This window comes from Carassius carassius, chromosome 41 (assembly GCF_963082965.1).
Source record: "Carassius carassius chromosome 41, fCarCar2.1, whole genome shotgun sequence".
NCBI lineage: Eukaryota > Metazoa > Chordata > Actinopteri > Cypriniformes > Cyprinidae > Carassius > Carassius carassius.
The window spans coordinates 16,160,857-16,185,143 of NC_081795.1; the positions used below are offsets into that span (position 1 = coordinate 16,160,857).

General features: G+C 36.9%; 1 protein-coding gene across 4 annotated transcripts in view; it reads left to right on the forward strand.

Annotated features, from left to right (window-relative positions):
* LOC132122867 (synergin gamma-like) overlaps positions 1-23,485 on the forward strand; it is a 42,053-nt gene extending 18,568 nt beyond the window's left edge. For 3 of the 4 annotated variants that reach the window (XM_059533356.1, XM_059533357.1, XM_059533359.1), the window contains 8 exons: positions 336-1,286; positions 8,443-8,976; positions 10,927-11,090; positions 11,251-11,304; positions 11,463-11,559; positions 12,914-13,062; positions 15,008-15,118; positions 22,948-23,485. In XM_059533356.1, coding sequence (XP_059389339.1) covers positions 336-1,286; positions 8,443-8,976; positions 10,927-11,090; positions 11,251-11,304; positions 11,463-11,559; positions 12,914-13,062; positions 15,008-15,118; positions 22,948-23,079 — 2,192 coding nt within the window. In that variant the 3' untranslated portion in view covers positions 23,080-23,485. The remainder of the gene's footprint in view (positions 1-335; positions 1,287-8,442; positions 8,977-10,926; positions 11,091-11,250; positions 11,305-11,462; positions 11,560-12,913; positions 13,063-15,007; positions 15,119-22,947) is intronic. The other variant, XM_059533358.1, reaches the window with a different exon arrangement.
* Positions 23,486-24,287: the final 802 nt, after the last annotated feature.

Sequence of the window (24,287 nt, forward strand, 5' to 3'; positions counted from 1 at the left end):
GCCCAATTTATTGGTCTACCACTTTTCACTTCACAACAAGTGACCTGAAAATGGATTGATTGTGGGGTTTTTTTGTATGTTGTTAGTGCTGAGACTGAAATATGCTTGTAAATTTGCTATATTCTGTGTCAGTTGACTTTATACTTTCACACTAAAAGTCTTCAGTTTCATTGTGCCACTTTTTTTTTTTTCAATTCAGCAGTCAAACATAGCTTGCGTTAAGCATTGCTAATCCGTTTTTCTCTTTTTAGCCCCATGAAATGGAGCAACTTGTTGTTTCGGTGTGAAATGCAGTTTGCCATGCCCTTCAATGATTTTTTTTTTGTTTTTTGCAGGGGAGGGATTTGCTGATTTCAAGTCTGTCAGTGCCGACGATGGCTTCACAGACTTTAAAACAGCCGATACTGTCTCTCCAATAGACCCACCAGACCAGGCCAAGTTCCAGCCAACTTTTCCTCCTCCTTTTTCTTCTTCTCAGTCTCTGTCCCAATCACAGCCAGCCTCTCTGGCTCAACCTAGAAATTCTCTCAATATGGCAGACCTGGACCTCTTTACAACAGTGGCTCCTCCTACTCCCACTTCGACTCCTGACTCTAAACTCAGTCAGTTCCCTTCAGCGCCACCATCCCTGGTATTGCCCTCAGTAGTGAAACCTCCCAGTGTAAGGACAGATGACTTTGGTGATTTTGCTCTTTTTGGCTCATCATCATCCTCTGAAGTAGCTCCCACCACCTCTACAGTAGGAACAGGAACTGGAACAATGGTTCAGGATGACTTTGCTGACTTCATGATGTTCGGGAGCTCAAGAGATCAGAGAAGCGAGACCAACTCTGGAGACGGTGGAAGTGAGGGCCAAGCGGAGACATCTCAGCAGCAAATCAGCACGGATAAGTATGATGTCTTCAAGCGGTTTTCCTTAGAAGGTGGCCTGGCATATGACGATAACACAGAAAGTGGTGGAGGTTCCTTTTCGTCGCTCAAGAGCGAGAATGACGACTTTGCAGATTTCCAGTCATCCAAATTCTGTATGGTGCTAGGCGCATCTGACAAGAGCCTGGTGGATAAAGTGGCAGCCTTCAAGCAGGCCAAAGAGGACTCTGCCTCTGTGAAATCCCTGGACCTCCCGTCCATTGGGGGCAGCAGCGTGGGGAAGGAGGACTCGGAGGATGCGCTCTCAGTACAGCTAGACATGAAGTTGTCAGACATGGGTGGAGACCTGAAGCATGTGATGTCTGATAGCTCCCTAGATCTCCCTGGTTTGTCATCCCATCAACCCCCAGCTGCAGGTGAGGAATTAGTACGCTTGCTCTGGTGAAGTCTGGCCTACTCTGTCTGTCACCACTTTCTCTCTTTCACACATGCTCAGACCACTCAGGCGTCTCAAAGGCTGAACAACCTCCCAGTTATAGTTACATATCAAAAACTTGCTACACACCATATGTTGTCATTCCCATTCAAGTTATATACAATTCCAGTTGAATCATGCACAGTTGTAAACCTACAGTATTTATTGTTGTTTATTTATTTACTTATATTTAATTAGCTTAAGTATTTTTTTTTTTTTTTTTTTTTTTTTTTAACCAGTCAAAACTTGTGCTTGTGTTTTTTTTTTTTTTATGTATATCTCATGAGATTAGTATTATCGCTAACGGCACAATACCTGATATTATTAACTCCTAGTGTTATCAGATGATCAGGCAATTACGAAAGCACATTTATATACAGTATTTAATTCTAATAGCTCGTGACTTGGTTTTCTCTCCTGTCGTTCGTCTGTTCATGTTGACATTGACGTCATCTCTCTTTGGTAACCCTGTTTCCCTTGCTTTATGTCGGTGTCTCTGAAACGCAAACCAAAGCAGCACATTATAATGGTGGAATGCAGAAAAGCTGTTCATGGGGTACCTGATTAATTTCTCAGATTTTCTGGACTGACTGTCCACACTGACATTTCGCAACTGATAAAATCAGATCCATTTGTTTAGTTATTGTAATATCTACGTTACTTGCCGTAGTAATGATTTAAGTGGCAGCATATTGCCAAGAGAATTAGAATGGCTGGAACAGTAATGAAGATATTTGGACTGAAAATTTCAAATTTGGCTGCATATGTCCATTCCATACATTGGGACATAATGAACTCAAAGGCGTTATGGTAATGCCTAAAATAAGTTTGAAAACATTCATATATTTTATACATGCGTGCATATAGTATGCTGTGTCCGAAATCATACTCTCATACTCATACTCAGTCTCTACAGTACATAGCCACATAATATTGTTCGTTACGTTGGAAATAAATCTAAAAGTGAAACTAAAAAATAATAAATTAAATAAGCAAATTAAAAACGGAAAATGATTTTGACACATCTGTGTAGACCTTATTGGCATTTATGTACGTTTCCCAAATTCCTAAAAAACATTTAAAATCAGATCTAACCATTTAGACTGAATTTAATTTCTGAAAACATGATTTTAATCAGATTTCATAATTTTTTTTTTTTTTTTGGTTTGCAAAAACAAACATCTGATTTCATCATTTTAGACAACTGACAATTAAACTGATTTGAACATATTTAAACAGCCAGATTCAAATGCTAATGACGCTCAAGTCTTGGCTGTTTTTCCAGTGCAGGCGACTAGATTTGTCTAAGCACGATAAATGATCTTGATATGAAGGTGGAATTGTAGATCAGATAAAAGGACAGTAAATGTCAAGTAATACAACGACTTCTCTTGATATAATCCACAGTTGTTGTAGGTAATATCATCCAGGAAACACTTGTTTTGCACGTAACCGTTCATGTGATGGTTATCCATGTTGCTTGTGCATGGAGAATCCTCTATGCCTCGCCTCAGTGCATACATGAGCAAAAAATACAAAGCACTACCTTATTTAACCCGAGTCATATCACAGACTCATGAACCGGCTGCCCTGTACTTGAGCTGCATACAACAGGCATCAGATTCCAGTCCATGCTGGGAAATCGTAGAGCACAGTTAGTGAGATCTTCTCCTTGGAGGCCTCAGTGACCCCCTAAGAGCTCTTGATGAGCCTTTTTGTAATCTTTTCCTAACGTCAGTCACCATTTATTTACACTCATTATCTGCTTCTCGTGTTATCTGTTCTGCATGAAAAGCATCCCAAAAGTGTGTTCTTTTTCAGTTTATCATTCATCTTCATCATGTATCAGGGTGAGAACACAGTCACAGTATTTCATTCAGTCAGTGTCAGGCATCATATCAGCCCGTGTGTGTGTGTGTGTAGACTGGTTGGCAATAAGAAAGCACAGTAGGAAGAGTTCCCTTACACTTGTGTGGTCTCACCAGAGCCAACAACCAGACCTGAAAAAGTCAAAAACAAGTAAAGGTGGTAATATTGATGCTAATTCTAACATGAAATGAGTGCCGCAATAGACTTTAGACTAGATGCTATGATTGTAATGAAATGAGAGGGATTGTGAGGGATGAAAGTAGTTTGATCAGTATGGTATATACTTTGAAGGTCTTAGGTCATGTCTATTTGCAGAGAGGACTGTATCAGTTATCGGGCAGTATTATTTATTATCATTTATTATTATTATTTTTTTACTTATCAGAGTCAGCAGTTATTGAGTATTTAATTGTCTACCTTTGCTTTCATCTACAGCTCACTTAAGGGATAGTTCACCTAAAAAATGAAAATTCTCTCTGTTGGTAACGAAAGTTAATGGAAGCCATTGACATTCATAGTTTTTTTTTTTTTTCATCAACTGTTTGTTTCCCGACTTCAACTTCTGTTGAGCACAAAAGATGATATTTTGAACTTATTTATATTTAGAACAACTTGACAAAGACAATTTTCTTTTTTTGGTTGAACGGTCCTTTTAAATAGTTATTAATGTTTATTAATATTATTAATGGTACAGCAGACATGCGTGCCGTCTTGATTTCTCTCTTCATCCTTCAATCTTGCCACCCAAAGCATATTTAGTCATCAGAATTATCACACTGCACCGGGTCCTTGTCAATTTCACAAACTGATTGACTATGTGAAAAGTCATGCCCCGCTCAACTGTGAGGGAAGTAGCTGTTTTCATGCATATGTGAATTACTTATATTTATTAATGGCTTCCAAATGAAGCCAGTTCCTCGTTTATAAATAAATTAAGCAGTATTTTAAGTAAGTTTATGCAGTAGCTTCAAAGAGCGCAGCACAATGTATCGTTGCAGATGTTTTATCAGTCTATTGGTGTGGTTGATTGTATGAGAGTGTGAATAAGGCCATCCTTAAAAATATTCTTGTTTGCCGTAACCCGACCGACCCTGTCAATTTAGGACCGACTCAATTTTTTTTTTTTTTGCTTTTAGTCCGACCGACTTGCCGATTGTAAATTTGCGTTAAGACCGACCAATTTTTTTTTTACTCTTCAAACAACTAATACAAAAGCAATAAAATAATAATTATATTTAAGTATTGTAAATATATAGATTTCCTAGGCCTACATACAAACGAAGGCTATCTTCCTTAGTTAAAAAAAAACCAGTGACGTCATCTTTTTACACTGATGTCACACTATGGCCTGTGCGTTCGCTTCGTCTCATATTCTCATTCACTGTCAGAGTCAACGGTTCGCGCTTGGTAATGATGGCTGCGGCTGCAGTAAACAAAATGTTTGCGGTCAATGTTCAAAGTTATAAGGGTTCGGGCACCATAATACATCTAAAAAATGCATTAAAACAGCTCGACACCGCTTTAACTTGGCACGAAGTTCTGGAAAAACGTTGCCCAGATCTTTTCCCATCCCTTCTCCCGTCTAGTCTAAAACGGTGTCCGTGTCGACTGTCACTTTATGTTCGAAAATCTATTGCACGAATCGATTGGATCAACCAACACAAGTTTCGAAAACGAAAATAGGAAATTGATTTTAACGTCGTCCTCTCGGAGCGTGTCCAGGTTTTTTTTTATTAGTTTTTTTTTGGAGCGCGTACAGTGTTTTTTTTGGAACACGCGTCACGCAGCAACTGCAGCTTCGGACAAACACGCAAACTGCAAATAATACTTCTGCACAATGTTTCTCTTTTAACAACAGAAATGTGAATTCTGCCGGTATTCAGACAGTCATGCATGCAGATACAGATTCGGGCTAGAATCGCCTAGGGCTGTCGAAATAGCTGAAAAACTGAATTCGATTTTTTTTTTTTTTTTTTTACTTAAATATGATCAAAATTCGAATTTAAAATGCATAATTTCAGTTAGGGTGAAAAGCTTTTTGCTTCTCTTCTGAGGCCTCAAGATCGAGGCGCATCGAGCAAAATATTACTGCACGTTTATTCAAAGCATTAGAATACATGACTGTGGGAAAAAAACAACATAATAATTGGTTCATAATTATTTTAAATATTAAGTTGCTTAAAGAACTATAAACAAAACCGTGTCATGTATGCATGCATTGTTAAATAAATAAAAAGGGCGGAAAACCAGTCACACAGAATACATTTTTTTTTCATTTAAAAACATGAGATGCAGTGGGATGAGGAACAAAACCCAACATAAAGTCTTGAGACATTTTTAGAATATTAAATTAAATACATTCATTTTACATGTCTTTCTAAACATGCGGCTCTCTTGTGCGAGACGCGAGTCCAACGGTGTCCCTCTAGAAAATGCGCGAAATATGCGTTCTGTGTGAACGGCTTGGTTTCAGTTTTGATGTAAACAAGATCTTCTCCACATTGATGTTCTCCTTTTTTTTCGTAGTGGCTTCAACTGGATGGGCTAAGATAACCTTATAATGCAATGCCACATACATCGTCATCGCATCTCGTGCGCCACTGATAAAGATCAACTATTTCTATTTTTGTCAAACTATCGCCAACTATTTATTAAATTGAAATGATAGCCTACTCAAAATATAATATAATAATAAAATATTACTTTCTTATTAATTTAACTGTTGAATAAAATTTACAAATTTGCACTCATTCGTGCCTGGGGTGATAACTTTATGAGACAAAAGCTGAATGTATAATTGTAAGGGCTATCCTTGCCATCTTCGCGCTCTTGCAAACTGGATGCTCTGACTTGCCGTAGAGTCCTTGTAGCCATGAGAGGTGTGTCCATGTAGATGAGTAAATAAATCTGCATCTTAAGTAGCGTGTCGCGTTAACTTAACGTCTGTCGGCGTTTGGCGTTATTTTAACGCGTGGTGGCGTCTGGCGTTAACTTATCGCGTAACGGCGCTTATTTAATAACGGCGTTTTAAAAATTAATAAGGCGTTGAAAAGCATGCGTTTTATGGTCCACTTGGCTTTACATACATAAGGCAGCTTCCTTAATGCTCACCTAAAATTCGAATGTAACGTTTTTGCTTGGTTTTTTTTTTTTTTTTTTGACAGCCCTAGAATCGCCTTTGCGATTTTTTTTGTTTTTTTGGTTGTTTACATTTCTAATCGTAAACACAGCCATGTTGAAGCCTGCAGTAAATGTTTTGCATTATGGCAGTCCACTCTGCTTGTTTTTTGAAAATGTTGCACTCCTGTTTGTCATTGTGCACGTAACTTCACGCCAATAAATCATCAGAAATATTGGTCTTTACATTCGTCCTGCCTGTTGTCCTTGGATTTACCTATATTTGGTGTTATTTGCCGTATAAAACTTTAGACATTCTTCTAGACATGATTTTACAATCAATTCAATGAACACTTGTCACTCAAATCAAACAGGATTTTTTCCACAAAAGTGGCAACCCAAGATAGCAAAGTAAATGGTCTCTCATTTGTAGGTTGCATTGATACCTAGTGGTGGATGCAAGTAAAACATTATAACAGTACCTAATTTTTTTTCTTCTCCCCTGAAAATCATGCAATAAACATGTTTTTGACAGATTTTAATTTGTTTGTGGTCTATATAGCCTGCATCAAAATGAGGTTTGCAATTATGCGCCCGAAGGCACGGGTTGAAGACCCATTCAGTGACGTCACGATATGCTAATTTGTTTAAATTCATACCTACGTCATCGCCATAACCAAAATGTTCTTTTTTTTTTTTTACATTGAAACTTGAAAAAAAAAATATAGACCAATATAGATAAAATATAGAAAAATATAGATAAATATTTTTAAGGATGGCCTAATTGCACGTCAACATTCTACACTTAAAAGGCAGAAAATTGTATCTTGGAGTAACAGCTCCGTTGTGATTTTCAGTCAAAACAGTGATTCATTTTAGAGAAAGAAAGGTGCAGAATAACTGACAGCCATTTTGACCTTCAAAGTCAGGCTTTACTTCTAGTAATAAATCTGAAAAGCATTCATCAATCCAGACGTGCAGATGTCACTCATCCAGTCTAGTCAATAAGTTGAGCGTTTCCTCCCGGACTCAGAATGACTTCTGGATGTAGATAAGGACTCGGGAATCATTAGAATGGCTTTGTGCCAGAAGTGTCTAGTTAATGAACCAGGGCTTCATCATATGACAATATCAGGAATAATTCATCATGAGCAAGGAGCACTCGAGACACCTAGTGACCAGTCTATTATTAATGGAATGGATCAGTATGACTCTAATAGAAAAAAATGACCCCAGTCACGTCAGTGGGTTTTAAACTATTTCTAAATGTACATAAAAAATATATATAATTATACGTAATGCAAAAACAAATAAGACTAAATGGGGTAACCAGCTAAAAGTATAATCGAGTTTAGATGCAGCTAGAGAGGCCCAGTGACCCTTTGCCCAATTTAAAAATTGTACGTTCATCTTTTTAAAATATTGAAATACTCGTTTCAGAAATATAGCCATTTGTTTCAGTAATTCTCAATGATGCAGTTTTAATCCAGTCTTTTGGCTGCTGACCATGTAAAGCTGGCAAACATGGTAAGTTTCACATGATATGTGCAATGGTTTCAAAAAGGGGTTTTAGATCCGTGATTCTCAAGCCCTGTTGATCCACACAACATTCAGGAGTTCTTCAATATAGCTAATTTCCAGTATTTTCATTGTCATTATGTCAGAGCACCCCCCCCCCCCAAATGTTTATTATTATTATTAAGAGAAAGTGGGATACACACAATCTATTTATTTTATTAATATTATTAATTTAAATGCATTTTTCATCTTGATACTCTCTGGTGGGCCCAGCCCTCTTGGTTTAGAACCACTGCTTTGGAAAGAATTAAACTGTAACAATTAGAAGTTTATCAGCCTAGAACAGTAGTCCCACCACTTAATGGGCAATTCATATAACTTGACAACTTAAATATGCCTTTTCATACAGAATTAATATAAGCCCTCTGGAATGTTTTGCTTCATAGACTTTTATACAATAGCTTTTATTGAACCAAGAATATGCTTTACTAAATTGTAAAAAGGCATTATAACAAAAGTAGTACAGTTGTTTCAGCACTAAGACCTAAATTATTTTGTTTTTTTGAATGGGATGTCGTATGTTGTCATTACAGAGTCTGACGATTTAAAATTTGACCCCTTTGGCACATCTGCTGTCAGCAGTCTTGGCAGCTACGACTGGTCCGACAAGGAAGATCTCTCGTCTGTTCAAAGTAAGAAGCTCCAGGGAGGACTGCCATCTTCAGCTGTTGTCCAGAAGAAAGAGACCTTTTTCGGAAGTTCGGAGAGCATCACCCACACCACGGTTGCAAAGGTGACCACCTTCCCAATCGAAGATGGTGGCTCCACCACCGAAAGCCGATTTGAAACCTTCGCTGACTTTGGCTCCATTGAGCAGGCCGGTCAAGATGACGACGATGACTTTGGTGACTTTGCCAGCATGGTTTCGGAGAAATCAGACTCCCCGCCTGGAACCATAGAAGCAGAGGGCAACCAGGGTGAATTAACGGATGACTTTGGAGCCTTCCAAGGTGACAAGCCCAAATTCGGCAAGTCAGACTTCTTGAAAGCCAGCACGCAGGGCAAAGTGAAATCAAGTGAAGAGATGATCAAGAACGAACTCGCCACCTTTGATTTGTCTGTGCTGGGTAAGTGTCAGTGCAATATTTAATGCTTGGATATTAACTCAATGGGTTTCATTCATGAAGTGTGTTCACTTCACACACAGTTACGTGTGAAATCTGAAATCAGAGTTCATGAACATACCCACGTGTGAAATCTGTGTATGAATGTTTTCACGAACAAATCATGATTCATCATTTTCAACACTATCACAATATTTTATGCTCAAATATTAAGACCGTGAGTCTCATTCACTAACATGGACATTTAAATTAGTGTGTGAAATCTGAATATGAATGTTTTGCGAAATCATGATGCACCAGTAACACTCAAATATTAACCGCCAGTAGGGTCACATTCATTGTGTGCATATATGCACATTTTTGCATTAAATCGGAGTGTGAATGTTTTTACAAACAAGTCATAATTCACCAATAACTCCCAGATATGCTCCGATATTAACAGACCGTGCTTCTCTTTCACTGTGTACACAAATTTGTGTGCATGAACGTTTCTACAATAACTTTTCACCAATAACTTTTTAACTAAAATCTATTCTAAGATTACAAAAAAATTTCTTCACACAGTGGAAAAGAAAAGTTGCATTATAGCTCAAGCGGCAAAGTTTCTCAGTGTAATAATGCAGATATGCTTATGTACACTGTCTATTTGCCGAGATAGATGAAAGGTTGTACACATTATCTTGCTTATGCAGATAACTAATCCTGGTCACTTATTTACAATACTCAACATCCATTAGCATTAATATAAGAACTAATGAATGTGCATATGCACGTGTTGTATATTAGGTGGAATTTTGTTTCTTGATCAGGACTCGAATACAAAATCCACACCATTTTTAGTGAATGAGTGCATTGGATCCGGTGCATTTATACCGCTGCATTCTCTCTGAAAGTCAACAGATGGCAGAGTGGCGTCTGAAATTCATAGCAGCGTCAATAGATAAACACTGCCACCAAAATCCCTCAACGCTTTTTCATCCTCGTTCCCCAATAATGCATTAGCACTTACTCGATAACAGAAAAGCTTATTTGCCTCTTGTTGATCCCCACCCACATCCACTGAATTTGATTTTGTTCAAAAAAAGAGGGTTTGCTCCTGCCGGCCTCCTATCAGACAGTTAATCTGAGGAGTGGGGTTCATGCAGGAATAGATTAGCGGCTGAAACCTTGCAGAGACTCATGTGCTTCCAGGCTGGGGTGTGATTACCTGACGCTGCGTCTTATGAGTTTGTCATGCCACTGTCCATCTCCTTGCTTTTGTGTGCATGGCGTGTGTTTGTGCCAGTTTGATTGTATGCCTGATGAATAATGCATGCCTGTATTATTTTGCTGCCCTTTTGCACATAATTATCATTAGTTGCAAATTAGGTGTTTGTGGTTTGTTGTGGCCCCACGTGGATTTGCAATGTCAATTTGAGTGCTTTGTCGATCCTGCTGTATAATTAAAACTTTCCAATTAAATTCATGCATTAAATATAGAGAAAGTAGTGGGGTAAGGTGTGTCATCCCCTTTTCACATCGTAGTATGTTTTTGGATTGTGATTATAAAATATTAGTACTTCCAACTTATTACAGTTAGTTGCCAAGGCAACATTTCTACGGTTTATCTTTATATTTTTCTATCTCTAAATTATTTATGTAGTATTGTTTTATTTAAATTCAAAATTTATTTAAATTACTGAAAATATATATTTTTAGTTTGTTAATGGCAAGAACATTGTTGATTTGAAATTTGTAAAATAAATTTTCTGGGAAATTTGTGTGTGTATATATATATATATATATATATATATTATATATATATATATATATATATATATATATATATATATATATATATAAACAACAACATTTGAGCATGTTTAAGAGCTTGTCACATGTTTTAAACTAGATGTTTCACTTTCTTTAACATGGTCACTCCCATTTACCATTGACCCATTTGTTTGTGTAAAGGTTCTCATAAGCGTAGCCACAGTCTGGGAGAGAAAGAAATTGTACGGTCCATCCCCTCTCCTGCCCCCGAGCAGCCCTTCAGAGACCGATCCAACACCCTAAATGAAAAACCTGCGCTGCCGATCATCCGCGACAAGTACAAGGACCTCACAGGAGAGGTGGAGGTCAGTCACTCACTCTCTCAGTTCTCTCTGGTACACATGTTCTCTTTGAGCACACATACAGGTTCTCCTTGTTGAAAACAGCCTGAGGTTTCTCAGTGAACAAAGCTCTCATTCGGTTTCCTCTTTTTCTCCCTCTGTCTCATCCAAACATTTGTGGCAGGAGAGTGAGCGATACACGTACGAATGGCAGAGGTGTTTGGAGAGAGCTCTGCAGGTAATGCATACCTCCAATCACATGCTCATAATGAGCTTGGCATCCACTTTAAAACTGTATTAGTTTATTCATAGTCTTCGAAGTGTCATATCATGATTACACGATTCGATATAAAATATGAACACTTTACAGCTTTGTCTTGTTTTTTCTTTTGCAAGGTCATCACCACTGCCAATAACACCCTTAATGGCATCAGTAGCTCCACGGTGTGCACAGAGGTCATCCAGTCAGCACAAGGGATGGAGTACCTGCTGGGTGAGACTAGACTACAGTCACCACTTTTACTGGTCAGAGACCAGATTTAACCATCATAATAGACATCCGTAAAACTCAAGAGCAGCTCCGTCACACAATCTCTTCATTCACATTCATACTTGCTCCTCATGAGTCTTCAGTAAAACAGACAGCCCAGGTGTTCTGGTTATCTGCTTCCTATTTCTGTACTCACCGTCTCATACAGGGCGGCTTTAATGAGCTGTACGTGCTCATGCCAGCCGGAGGGGAACATGGTGTGCTATTGTTACGTAGAAACAAACTGTTAAAGCTCTTTTATCCGGCTCTAGCAATTGTGATCGGAGACTGAGCAGGGAATTCTGGGTCTGACTGGGAGGCTAGTGTTACAGAACAGAGCAACTATTCTGGGCCGCTCTAATTGGTTCAGTGTAAAAGGATGTTCAGCACTGAGGTGTGCTGGGAACGGTACCACTGGGTTATTGTTTCTCCTGTTTGGTTCTCTTAACACGCGCACACACACACAGGCTCTGTTCGCACTGCACACAAATCCAGTTTGCATTTCAGATCTGATCTTCAGAACTCATTGTCTTTACTGATCCATTTGTTCATACAGTGTTGTCTATCCATAATACTTTTCCTTTGGTATCTATAGTAATGATGCCAAGAGAAAAATGGAAATACTGTTTCAACAACAACTGACTCAGTGTTAACTATGTGGTGAATGTCACATATATGAAAAGCGAGAGACATTATTAGTGTGCAAAATTGTCTGAAACTGTCAAATTTGCATGACATTACATAAGTGTTGCATCCCAAAGGGTGACTTGACATTTGATTATTTAAAAAAAAAAGTTTTATTAAAGGAATAGTTTAGCCAAAAATTGAAAATTAGCTGAAAATGTACTTACCCTCAAGCTATCCAAGATGTAGATACATTTGTTTCTTCATTGGATCAGATTTGGAGAAGTTTAGCATTGCATCACTTGCTCACCAGTGGATCCTGCAGTGAATGGCAGCTGATAAAAACATAAGAATAATTCACAAGAAATCCACACGACTCCAGTCCATCAATTAAAGTCTTGTACTGTGAACCGCTGTGTTTGTCACATCCATAATTTTGCTCTGTTTGAATAAAGCCACAGTGCACTTGCACTTTTGTTTTAAGTGTCAAATTTATGGAGAACAAATAGCATCTTTTCATTTTTCCAATGTGAGTTGGCTGCTATGATGAATAGCCTTTACCTTTACTTATACCATAACAATCACAACAGTCATTATCATTGCATCTCTTGATATCTGCTGTTGTTTCTAAGCTTTGAATTGCGTTGAATTGTTCATGTTTTTGAGAAGATTTTTCTGGTGTATGTTTGTTTAGGTGTGGTGGAGGTGTATCGCGTGACCAAGCGTGTAGAGCTGGGTATCAAAGCCACGGCTGTTTCTTCAGAGAAACTACAGGAGCTGCTTAAAGGCATCAGCCGCGTGTGGAACAACCTGATGGGCTTCATGTCGCTGGCAAACCTCACGGTGAGTTTTTAATGAAATAAACATATACCACATCTTTTAAGTACAGTAGTATTTCTATTACAGTGCAACAGACAAAAGTCTGGTTGATTTGATGAATTATGATTACATATGTGGAGTTAAACTATGGTTAATGTGAAATGTGAGCTCTGGAGCAGTAGGCACTTTCTACTAATAGGGCAGCATACATACACGCGCATATATATATATATATATATATATATATTTTTTATATATATACAGTACAGACCATTCAAACCTTCTCAATCAAAGAGTTTTCTTTATTTTCATGACTATGAAAATTGTAGATTCACACTGAAGGCATCAAAACTATGAATTAACACATGTGGAATTATATATGGAATTATATACATAACAAAAAAGTGTGAAACAACTGAAAATATGTCATATTCTAGGTTCTTCAAAGTAGCCACCTTTTGCTTTGATTACTGTTTTGCACACACTTGGCATTCTCTTGATGAGCTTCAAGAGGTAGTCACCTGAAATGGTCTTCCAACAGTCTTGAAGGAGTTCCCCGAGAGATGCTTAGCACTTGTTGGCCCTTTTGCCTTCTGTCTGCGGTCCAGCTCACCCCTAAACCATCTCGATTGGGTTCAGGTCCGGTGACTGGAGGCCAGGTCATCTGGCGCAGCACCCCATCTCTCTCCTTCTTGGTCAAATAGCCCTTGATGCCTTCAGTGTGACTCTACAATTTTCATAGTCATGAAAATAAAGAAAACTCTTTGAATGAGAAGGTGTGTCCAAACTTTTGGTCTGTACTGTGTATATATATTATACACACACACACACACACACACATATATACACACACACACACACACACACACACACACACACATATCTATCAGTTTTTTTGGTGTAATTTTTACAGCTGGCTTAAAGGGATAGTTCACCTAAAAATGAAAATGTCATTAATAACTCACCCTGATGTAATTCCAAAGCCGTGAGACATCCATTTATCTTCGGGACACGGTTTAAGATATTTTAGATTTAGTCCGAGAGCTCTCAGTCCCTCCATTGAAGATGTTTTTCTTACCTTTCTGGACATGGACAGTATTTCAAAGTAGTCCATGTGACATCAGAGGATCAGTTAGAATTTGTTGAAGCATCGAAAATACATTGTGGTCCAAAAATAGCAAAAAATACGACTTTATTCAGCATGGTCTTCTCGGTTTCAAATGATTCAGTTCAATTTGGTGAACTGGTTCAAAAAGATCCGGTTACATCGAATGATTCGAAGTCGTAGTTTTTGCTATTTTTGGACCAAAATGTATTTTCGATGCTGCAAAAAATATAAAATATCTTAAACAGTGTTCCAAAGATAAACGGAGTTCTCACGGGTTTGGAATGACATGAGGGTGAGTTATTAATAACATAATTTAGATTTTTCGATGAACTAACCCTTTAACTGTTGGAGAAATTTTATGTCTGATGATAAAGAATATCTCATAGTTCTCTCAAAAAATGTGGTATTCATGCATCTTGATACAAGTAATGAGACACCAAATAGGTGCTGTAGTATGGAACAGATTGCTGAGTGCTGAACAGAGCTTTATCATGCAGTGTGCTTATGGGAGAATATCAATGCCAGCAGATAATATTAGAGTTGTGTGGTCAGATAATATCAGCTCAGGAGAATAAAGTCTTGGCACACTGCCGTAAAACCACAAACGCTCTGAAGCATGATAAAAATGAACATGGTTAGAGAGTCGATGGGCGCTCTCTGCCTGAATCCTGCTGTTTTGGACCGATTCTGTAGCTGATGTATTGATCTGCAGGGCCAATCATCCGCTATGAGGTTCAATGGCTTCTGTGAACTGAAGTTTGACTGACAGCCAGGGATTTGTGTGGAGGATGCAATGGAGTCCCAATTGCTTTTTAAGAACTGCTTTCATGTGTTTTTTTTGTTTTTTTTTTTCTTCTCTAGCCCGATGAGTGCTCACTGGACTTCTCCTCCTGTATATTGAGGCACGGCATTAAGAATGCCAAAGAGCTGGCGTGTGGAGTGTGTCTGCTCAACGTGGACTCACGCAGCAAGGTCTGTACACCCCGAAAACACACACCTGCATACAACCATTAATGACACACAAAACACCTACAGTATATTGCCTATTAAAGCGAGAGTTCACCCAAAAATGAGGATTCTCAGTATTTAGTCAACTAAAATCTATTTCTGTTGAACACAAAAGCAGGAATTTTGAAGTATGTTCTGGTTGCTCTTTTCCATGCCATTACAGTGAATGGGAACCAGAGCTTTCATGGTTCAATAAAAGGATTTAAAAGCATTATAGACTTCATAAAAGCCCAAATGAACTAAATTGAAGTCTTTATTCACTGAAAATGCTAACATCTGCTCCATCTCTCTAGTGTTGTCAAAAGACCCGGTACTTCGGTACCAAGTCGGTACTAAAAAAATTTAAATGTGACTGTACCAGGTTTCTTTAAGTACCGGTAGTACCGAGGTCCCGTTCAAACCCGGTTCAGCGCTATGATTTCCGCGAAGCAGAAAACGAGGACGGAATCTCAAAATCCAGTCATGAAAACGCTTGCATTAATTTCAGCATCTGAACTTCAGAGTTCTCTCTCCATCAAGCGATCTGAACTTTTCAGTTCATCTCAATGGACGCACAGCGCACCTGTAATTGATGCTCTGTAAACTCTTTGTGAAGGCACGACTCACCGTCGCTTTATTGATAGCGCTGTTTCTCACGCATGCAGAGAGAGAGAGAGCGAGAGTCTTACCACGCTGAATCGACACGCTATATGTAAACTATTCTTTATTGTCTTTCCCTGTAATGGAGTTCATTTAGAATTATTCATATTCATTTTTGAACAAGCAGAAGACATACCGGTTTCTCCGGTAGTGGGCGGAGCTAATGCGCAAACAGCAATTTCATTGGCTGGGGCTGATCTCTTACGTCCCTGTTTTGATTTCAGCAAATCAGTTTGACCGAACGCAGACAACGTGATTAATATTCATGAACCCAGCAGCTCATCAATTCATAGTGCATTGTATATACATTAGTATGATAGTAGAATTAGTAGTAGTATTTTCTTTTAATAATTATGATCTATTACTATTTTTTTACAGAAACCCTCAATGACTAAAAATATCTTAAGCATCACCACCAGTCTTAAGTTCAGTTAAAATGACAAATATGCATTCATTAGGCCTAAAAGTTAATTTTTACATAAAGGCTTTGTGCTAGAGATATTACTATTATTTAGTAAAATGTATGTGATACTGCTACTACTGTTGAAAAAATTTATAAAACTTTATTTTTTAAAGAAATAAATCACAATATTTCTTCCATGTTTTAATTTTAATAGCAAATCCCCTTTATTTACCAAAAATAAAATGTTTAAATTAAAAGACAAATTAAATTTGGGTGAAACTTGTTTACTGTTTTTCATAATTATATAACTTGTAGAAAAACTTTAAACACAATTGTAAATAAGTATAAAGAATGGCATTGGTTTTATTTTTTTTTTTAAATAGCATATTTTTGTGTTTTGCTTTGGTACCGAAATTGGTACCGAGAACCGTGGATTTTCACTGGTATCGGTACCGAATACTGAAATTTTGGTACCGTGACAACACTACATCTCTCCATTGGTCATTCATGAGTAGCAGCTATGTCAGATTTGTAAAATAATTGCTCTGTTGACTCGGATCTTTTCAAATCCATTGATCCAGTTCAGTTGTTTACACAGTTACTTTTATTTATAAATTTTTATTCTAGTTATTTATTTTTTTAATCAATATTAGTAATCGTATCTTTAGTGCCTCAATGTTCAGTTAGTTGCCAGTTAGGAAATATAAAGTTTAAATGTAAAGTTTTTCATCTAATATTTGTATTTAATTTAAATTTGAGTTAGAAAAATGTTTTTTTAGTTTTGTTTTAGATAAAAAATAATACCCTGATCCACTAGTTCATAAATCTCGACTTCATCTGTCTGAATCAGTGATCCGGTTGCACTGGTTTAACAACTCGCTGTAGAGATTTTAGTTGGCCTGTTCTCAAACAAAGCTATGGTAAAAACTAACAATATAGAGCATGAGTCATATTAGGATACTTCTATGATGCTTTTGCTTTCATGTTCCTTTTAAAGTTTCAGTCCTCATTCATTGTAATTGCATAGAAATTGTTTGGGTGAGCTATTGCTTTAAATTATTGAACAAATGATTCATTTAATTTCCCCTATCAGAAAGAAACCAAAAAACTTGTCTCCTTACAGACTGCCAAAACCGGCTCTCAGAGGCGCACGCTCAGTCGAGGCCATGCTTTCATTCAAGTAGCTTTAGGTGTTTTCATTTGGCTGCAAGCTCTTAGCTCCTGTTTTTTTTTTTTAGCATTTACAGAAATCGGTAACCCTTTATTTTATGGTCTCTTAACTAGTTGCTTATTAGTATGCGTATTACTAGAATATTAGCCATTAGTAGTAATTAAGCACATATTAATGCCTTATTCTACATGACCTTATTCTACATCCCTCATCCTATCCTACATCCCTAACTAACTATTAAGCAGCAAATTAGGAATTTATTGAGGGAAAAGACATAGTTAATAGTGAATAAGTGTTCCCTATTTGAAAGTGTTAGCCAGAAATCTTTCATGTCGATCTTGTCTTGCTGAAGCGGTTAGTCAGTCTGACTGATGGCCAAAAAGCATGAGGCAGGCAACAAATAGGTGATGCATTCGTCATTTTGGCACCCCGGGGCGTTGGAGAACAATATTATAATAAAGGGAATAGTTTACACAAAAATAAAAAATTGTCATGGAGTTGCTCTCATTTTGCTCTAAACCTTTTTTTTCTTCTTCCGAGGGACACAAAAAGAGAGATAATACTAAGAAAATTTAATGTCTGGAATAGATCAGCATGGACATTCTGTTAAATAAGTATTCGTTTAGATACATTGAGATGCTATTATAGTTTTTGTAATATTCGTTTTTATTTGTGTATTTTCCTAATTGTAACTAAACAGGGAACACACATACTGGTAAAAAAATTAAAATGTATAGCCTGAATGCACTGTAAATCGTTTTGGATAAAGGCATCTGCTAAATGCATAAATGTAAACGTTATAGTAATTTTGTCTTTTTTTTTTTTTTTTTTTTTTTTAAATGTCAATTTGTATTCATTTAATTTCAGTTGTAGTTATTTTAGTACATCAAGTTAAACAAAATGAAAATAAGATGTGTAGATAGCTGAAATGTTTGCTTCATTTCAAGTAAAACATAAGATTTTTTTTTTAATGGTTATAAAAAATAGTACTTATACCCAAGTAGTTTAGACCACAATAACTTTGAGTAAATTATGATAATTAACATTTTTGGGTGTACTATCCCTTTAAACTCTTCATAAATGCGATCCAATCCTGCACTGGTTTAAGCACGTAATTTACACATTGCCATTCGCCTTGTTGACAAACAATGGATAATCTGCTCATTAAGATTCCTCGCCTCACTGATACCCTCCTAAATCTCTCTTGTATTAATGCAACGGGCAAGATTTGCTGATGTAATGGGGTGTAAACATTGCTCGTAGTACTTCAGATGCAATCAGGGAAGGAGGGGCTCAGAGCAGCAAGGAATCATGGGATGGATGTCTGAGGAGCAGACGCAGTTCAGCCATCAGTCACCGTGACCAAAAACACAGGTGCTAACAGATCCGCCGAACACATCCAGATTAATAGAGCAGTTTCTGTCTGCTCCTGACATCCGATTAATATCCCACTTAATGGTTTTGGGGGGTTTGAGGCAGCGTCTCTGTCTGGGTGGGTCTTGAAGGTGGAGCAACATGTCTGAGAGGAGATGTTTAAAGGTGGTGTTGGGCTACAGGTGGAGATCACACTGGGTTGTGGATGATTCACTCTTCTGACCTTGGGCAAGCATTCAGTTTCTGTCCCCGCTGGGGAGGGACGTGATCCTGCTGAATCTGCTAACAGGATTTGTCCACCGGAATGGGCAGCAGTGTATTGATTTAATACTTTGCACAGATTCTCTGTTTATCTAAAACCAAATTGTAAATGCACTACCATTCAAAAGATTGGGGTTGCAAGGTTTTTTTTTTTTTTCCTTTACTGTCACCGATCAAATTAATGTATTATGCTGATTAATTATTATTGTCTAAAAAAACATTGACCCCAAAAAGTAGTGTAAATATTTGATACAATTAATATTTTATAATGGTAATAATAGAACACAAATATTTTTTTTTTATAAAGATTTAATACAATTTCAGTTCATCATAAAAATAAAAGCTTGTTTGCCTGTTTGAAACTTATTTTATAAGACTCATGTAAGAAAAATATTAACCCTTTCATGCATGAATTATGATAACCTCAGTCAGGATTTTTTAAGTGTTTTTATTGCTCTTAGGGCATGAAAAACAAGAATTGATTTTTATTTTATTTTTTTACAAATTTTTCAAAGAGATCTTCAGATGTCCACTTGAGTGGACAGCATGCGGTTGGTTTAAACTGAAGATATTCTGTATTGAATATAAGACAATAATCAAACAGATAAATTATGTGAATTTAACAAACTAATCAATGCAATTATATAAAATAATGTGAAAACTATAAAATATATTCAAAAAATATAAATGCAAAATATTGCAATGGCTTCATAGAACTTCATACAAGTTGCACTTCGCGTATCTATGATATCAGAACATGAGGACGTGATTCCATCAGAATTTTCTACAGCCTGTCAAGGTACAACTGTGGAAACCACTCAGATGCTCCCTCCAGTGCACCAGAGTATGGAGATTTACCCTTATTAGCTGATAATTATGATTATGTTCAAGATGGACATGCACATTTCTATCATAGCCCTCCTCTGAGAAAACCTAGCGATACGTTTTTTTCAATCTCATCTGAAATGATCAGTGTTGGGGGTAACACATTACAAGTAACATGCATTACCTAATCAGATTACTTTTTGATGTTATGAGTAAAAAAACGCATTACAATAACGCACATTACATAATCCGATTACTTTTTGATGTTATGAGTAAAGAAACGCATTAAAAGTAGCATGCATCACGTAATCAGATTAGTTTTTGATGTTATTAGTAAAAAAACGCATTACAATAACATGCGTTATAAAATCATTTTACTTTGATCTAACAAGTAAAGTAATGCATTACAAGTGTCATACATTATGTAATCACATGACTTTTTTTGATGTCAATGAAAATTACATTCTAATAATACAAATACATTTATTTACAGTAGAAAGTCAATGCATATTAAGTTAAGTTTTAAATTTCAAAAACAATATTCACATTATAATTATGAATTGTAGCTGAAATAAAGCCATTGCATGCATGACGTCCACTACAGTGGACATGTGATTAATCAGAGTTTTCGCTCAATCTAAAATCAAAACTTGGAAAATTTTACTGTGATCTGACTCATTAGATACTGCTTTATGCTGCAATATTTTTTTTTACCTACAAGAGTCTCCTAGGATAGAAGGAATGGGTGGATATTCTGGAGCAACTTGGCATGTCTGACTGACCCTTGGCCCTCTTGGTTTGGAGGGGGAAAAAATCAAAACACAAAGGCTTGCCACTTGGTTGCAATTTATAGGATGATGCACCAGGGTCCAATGAAGAGATTGATGTGCAACTTTGCCATAAAAACCCGTGCAAATTCAAGAAAATGCTTTTTTAATAGCTGTCCACTGTAGTGACCACAATGCATGAAAGGGTTAAACCGCTATATTAAACACACTATAAGATTTTAAAATATTTGTTGATCCAGATGCATCAGACAGCTTCATTTAGAGAGTGCCATAGTGTTTACATGCTTCAGGAAGTCAGCATGCAAATGACTGACTTGTACTTCTCTGCACTGTAAACTATGAGGCCGTATTTAAGTATTTTGACATTAAAATTGCACACTTCAAGTCAATTAAGTAGTTATGGGTTCTCAGAAGATAATTTTGTTTGTGCAGTAAACAACGGTTAAATTGAATGTTTACTTAGCAGTGTTTAGATTATACTGTGTGTCGAGAATTTAATGTGAATTAATGTAACGCTAATGCAGCAGCCCATTAAAGGTCCAAACTCTGTGAGGTGGGGCGTCCATGCTAAAATTCGAATAGATGCCAGGTTATTTAATTCAAGCACCTGTAGCACAGCTGGATGCACATAAAATGTATTCAAACAGAATTTTTTTTTTTTTAATTGTAATATTTCATCATTACTGTTTTTACTATTTTTTTTATTCAAACACAGATTTGGTGCACATTTTAATCTTAAAGAAACCAGTAGTATATGCATTTCTAGTGCTTGTTCACATGCTATATATATATATATATATATATATATATATATATATATATATATATATATATATATATATATATATATATATATATATTAACTGAGAAGATGCGCAAATAAACGCTGAAAATGAATCTGCGGTAAATTCCCTCAGGTGCGTGATTTCACATAGAGCAGCTGTTACTACAAAGAGCCATTGTTAACTGAGAAGATGCGCAAATCCACGTTCATTTTCATTATTTGTTTGCGCATCTTCTCCGTTAACAATGGCTCTGTGTAGTAACAGCTGCAATCACGCACCTGAGGGAATTTAGTGAAATCACGCACCTGAGGGAATTTACCGCTGATTAGAGAACCGGCTTTACTGACGAGATGCGCATTAACGATTGGCCGATCGTGATCGGAGCAGCCCTTTTATATATGTAGAACTCATGTAGAACTGTAAAATAGCAAAGCAAGCATAACTAGATAAAAATATCTAAATTTCCTTGTGATCTTAATGTTGCTATTTTAACATCCTTTAAAGAGGACAGTATTGTCAAGAGCATATGAAAGAAATGGAGTGTGTGTGCATAGTACAAGTGTGGGATTCACAACATGAGTCATTTCTCCTTCCAGCATCAGCTCAGATATTTTTCTTAGGTCTTCATTCTGCGTAACATCCTTATCACAAATGCACAACTACAGCTGCGCCTTTCAGAATGAAAGCACACTCGCACACTGCACATCGATATATTGAGTGAAGTTCACTTGGTTCTTGATTCTCTTTTCTATATATAGGGCATATGTGGGAGGATTGCACACTTATTTTTCTCTATTGATCCTACAAATGATGTCAGTATGGTGTTGCGCTCTTGTCTCTTTTATGCCACACTGCAGTCAGATATGACTAGATAAATATGCTAACATGGAGTTTAGAGATGCAGGTTGAATGTAGTACTTGTTGAGCCAAGTCAGTGACTAATAGAGACCCTGCTTACTTGTAAAGTAATTTTCTGGGTTCAATACAGTTGAAGCTTTAATCGGCAGCATCACAAATTAAACACAACCTGCTTTTGTTAGTTTCTAAAGGAATGTCAAAATTTCCTTGTGTATGTGAAATCTTCAATGAGCAGTGTCATCATCAGAACAGGTTTGGAGAAATTCAGCATTACATTACTTGCTTACCAGTGGATCCTCTGACGTGAATGGGTGCCGTCAGAATGAAAGTCCAAACAGCTGTTAAAAACATCAGAATAATTGTAAAATAATTTTTGAATTTTTTTTTTGCTGAAAATGAAAATCCTAAAAAGCTATTGTGTAAAATGCTACAGGATGAAAAATGGATATTGGTTTTGATATTTTCTAAAGTTTAAACTCAACGGTAAGTTAAATTACTAGCGTTCTTTTTAAAGTTTCACTGCAAACATTTCTCTAATATCGTCCAGTAACCGATATGGTAATGATAAAAAAAAAAAAACCTTTGTATTGAACATATAGTTCAACCCCAACTTGTCCCTACAGTCACTTTTTTTCTATAAATCTTTATTTTTCTTTTTTCTCCCCTTGTCTTGTACATATCCTCTGCAGGCCTTTAATTCAGAGACGGACAACTTCAAGCTCATTTATGGAGGTCACCAGTACCACGCCAGCTGTGCTAACTTCTGGATTAACTGTGTGGAACCCAAACCTCCAGGTCTCATCCTCCCCGACCTGCTCTAGAACCGAGCGCAGAGCAGCGCTGAACCCTGAGCCGCTGTCTGAAGCTCCATGGAGTCCTTCAGAACTCTTCAGTCACTTTAGCTGTTTTGCCTTTGAAACAACAGTTCAGCTCTCATCACTTGAATTTGGGACGCAACTGTCTAGATCTGCCATTGTCTGTTAGAAGATCAGATAAATTATGTAGTACTGAATAATAGTTTATTTAAATATTGTAAATGTGTCTTTGTCTTTACCTTATTAGATCTGACTCTCAAGCACAAAAGTGTCTGGTCGGTTGATTCTTTGCTGTTGATTTCTCTACCATGTGAAGTAAATACTGCAGAGCTGTTATTCATGTTACAAAAAGCAGACTTGTAATATAAAATCTATAAAATAATAAAGGTAAAACATTTGAAAGCATCAAAAAGTGTGCATATATTACTTAGAAGAGGGCAGCATCTAAATGTTTCTCTCTTCTATGTCATGGTTTTCTGTTATGGTTGTGCTGGAACACTTAGTAGTGGGTCTGGAAGATGGTTCTTGAATGCTTGTGATTTTCGGAGAACCTGGAAGCCTGGAAGATGTTCTTAAACGAGTGATATTTAGTTTTCTGTATTCAGATGTGATTTTTTTTTATAAGAACTTTTTGTGAAACTGAAGGAAATTCAAAAGTCTGGGGACGTAAGAAGTGCAAAGCGAAGCGTTTTTCTTTCCAACCCAAGGGGTTATCATAAGAGCGACATAAACTTTCATTATGAATTCATTTCTTTTCATTGAGGCACTCTTAATGAATTGACAGTTATCCAACTGAGATTTAAATGGCTTAAATGATAGCCATTGTCAGTGTTTTATGGAGACTTAACATTATCTTAATATCTTTATTGTCATCATTGTGTAATTCTACTTCATTTATGAGCGTTTTGCACTAAAATGGTCCTGTCTGTTTATAATTCAATTTGGTAATTGCTAATTAAATATTTGAATGTTAGTATTGGATGCAAATGTGAATTTTTGTGTCCCACATTGGCGTGATTAGCCTTCATCTGTTCGGTCCATGTATCAGGCCCAGCTAGAGCCAGCACTTCCCTCACAATGACTCGGTGCTAATAGCTGTCATTCACAGCAGTGTTACCTTGAAAATGGTTTCCAGGGATACCAGGCTTTGAATTTGTATGACTGTCGAAAGACATAATGATTTAGTCCCTATCTGTACGTACAGAGGATGAGTG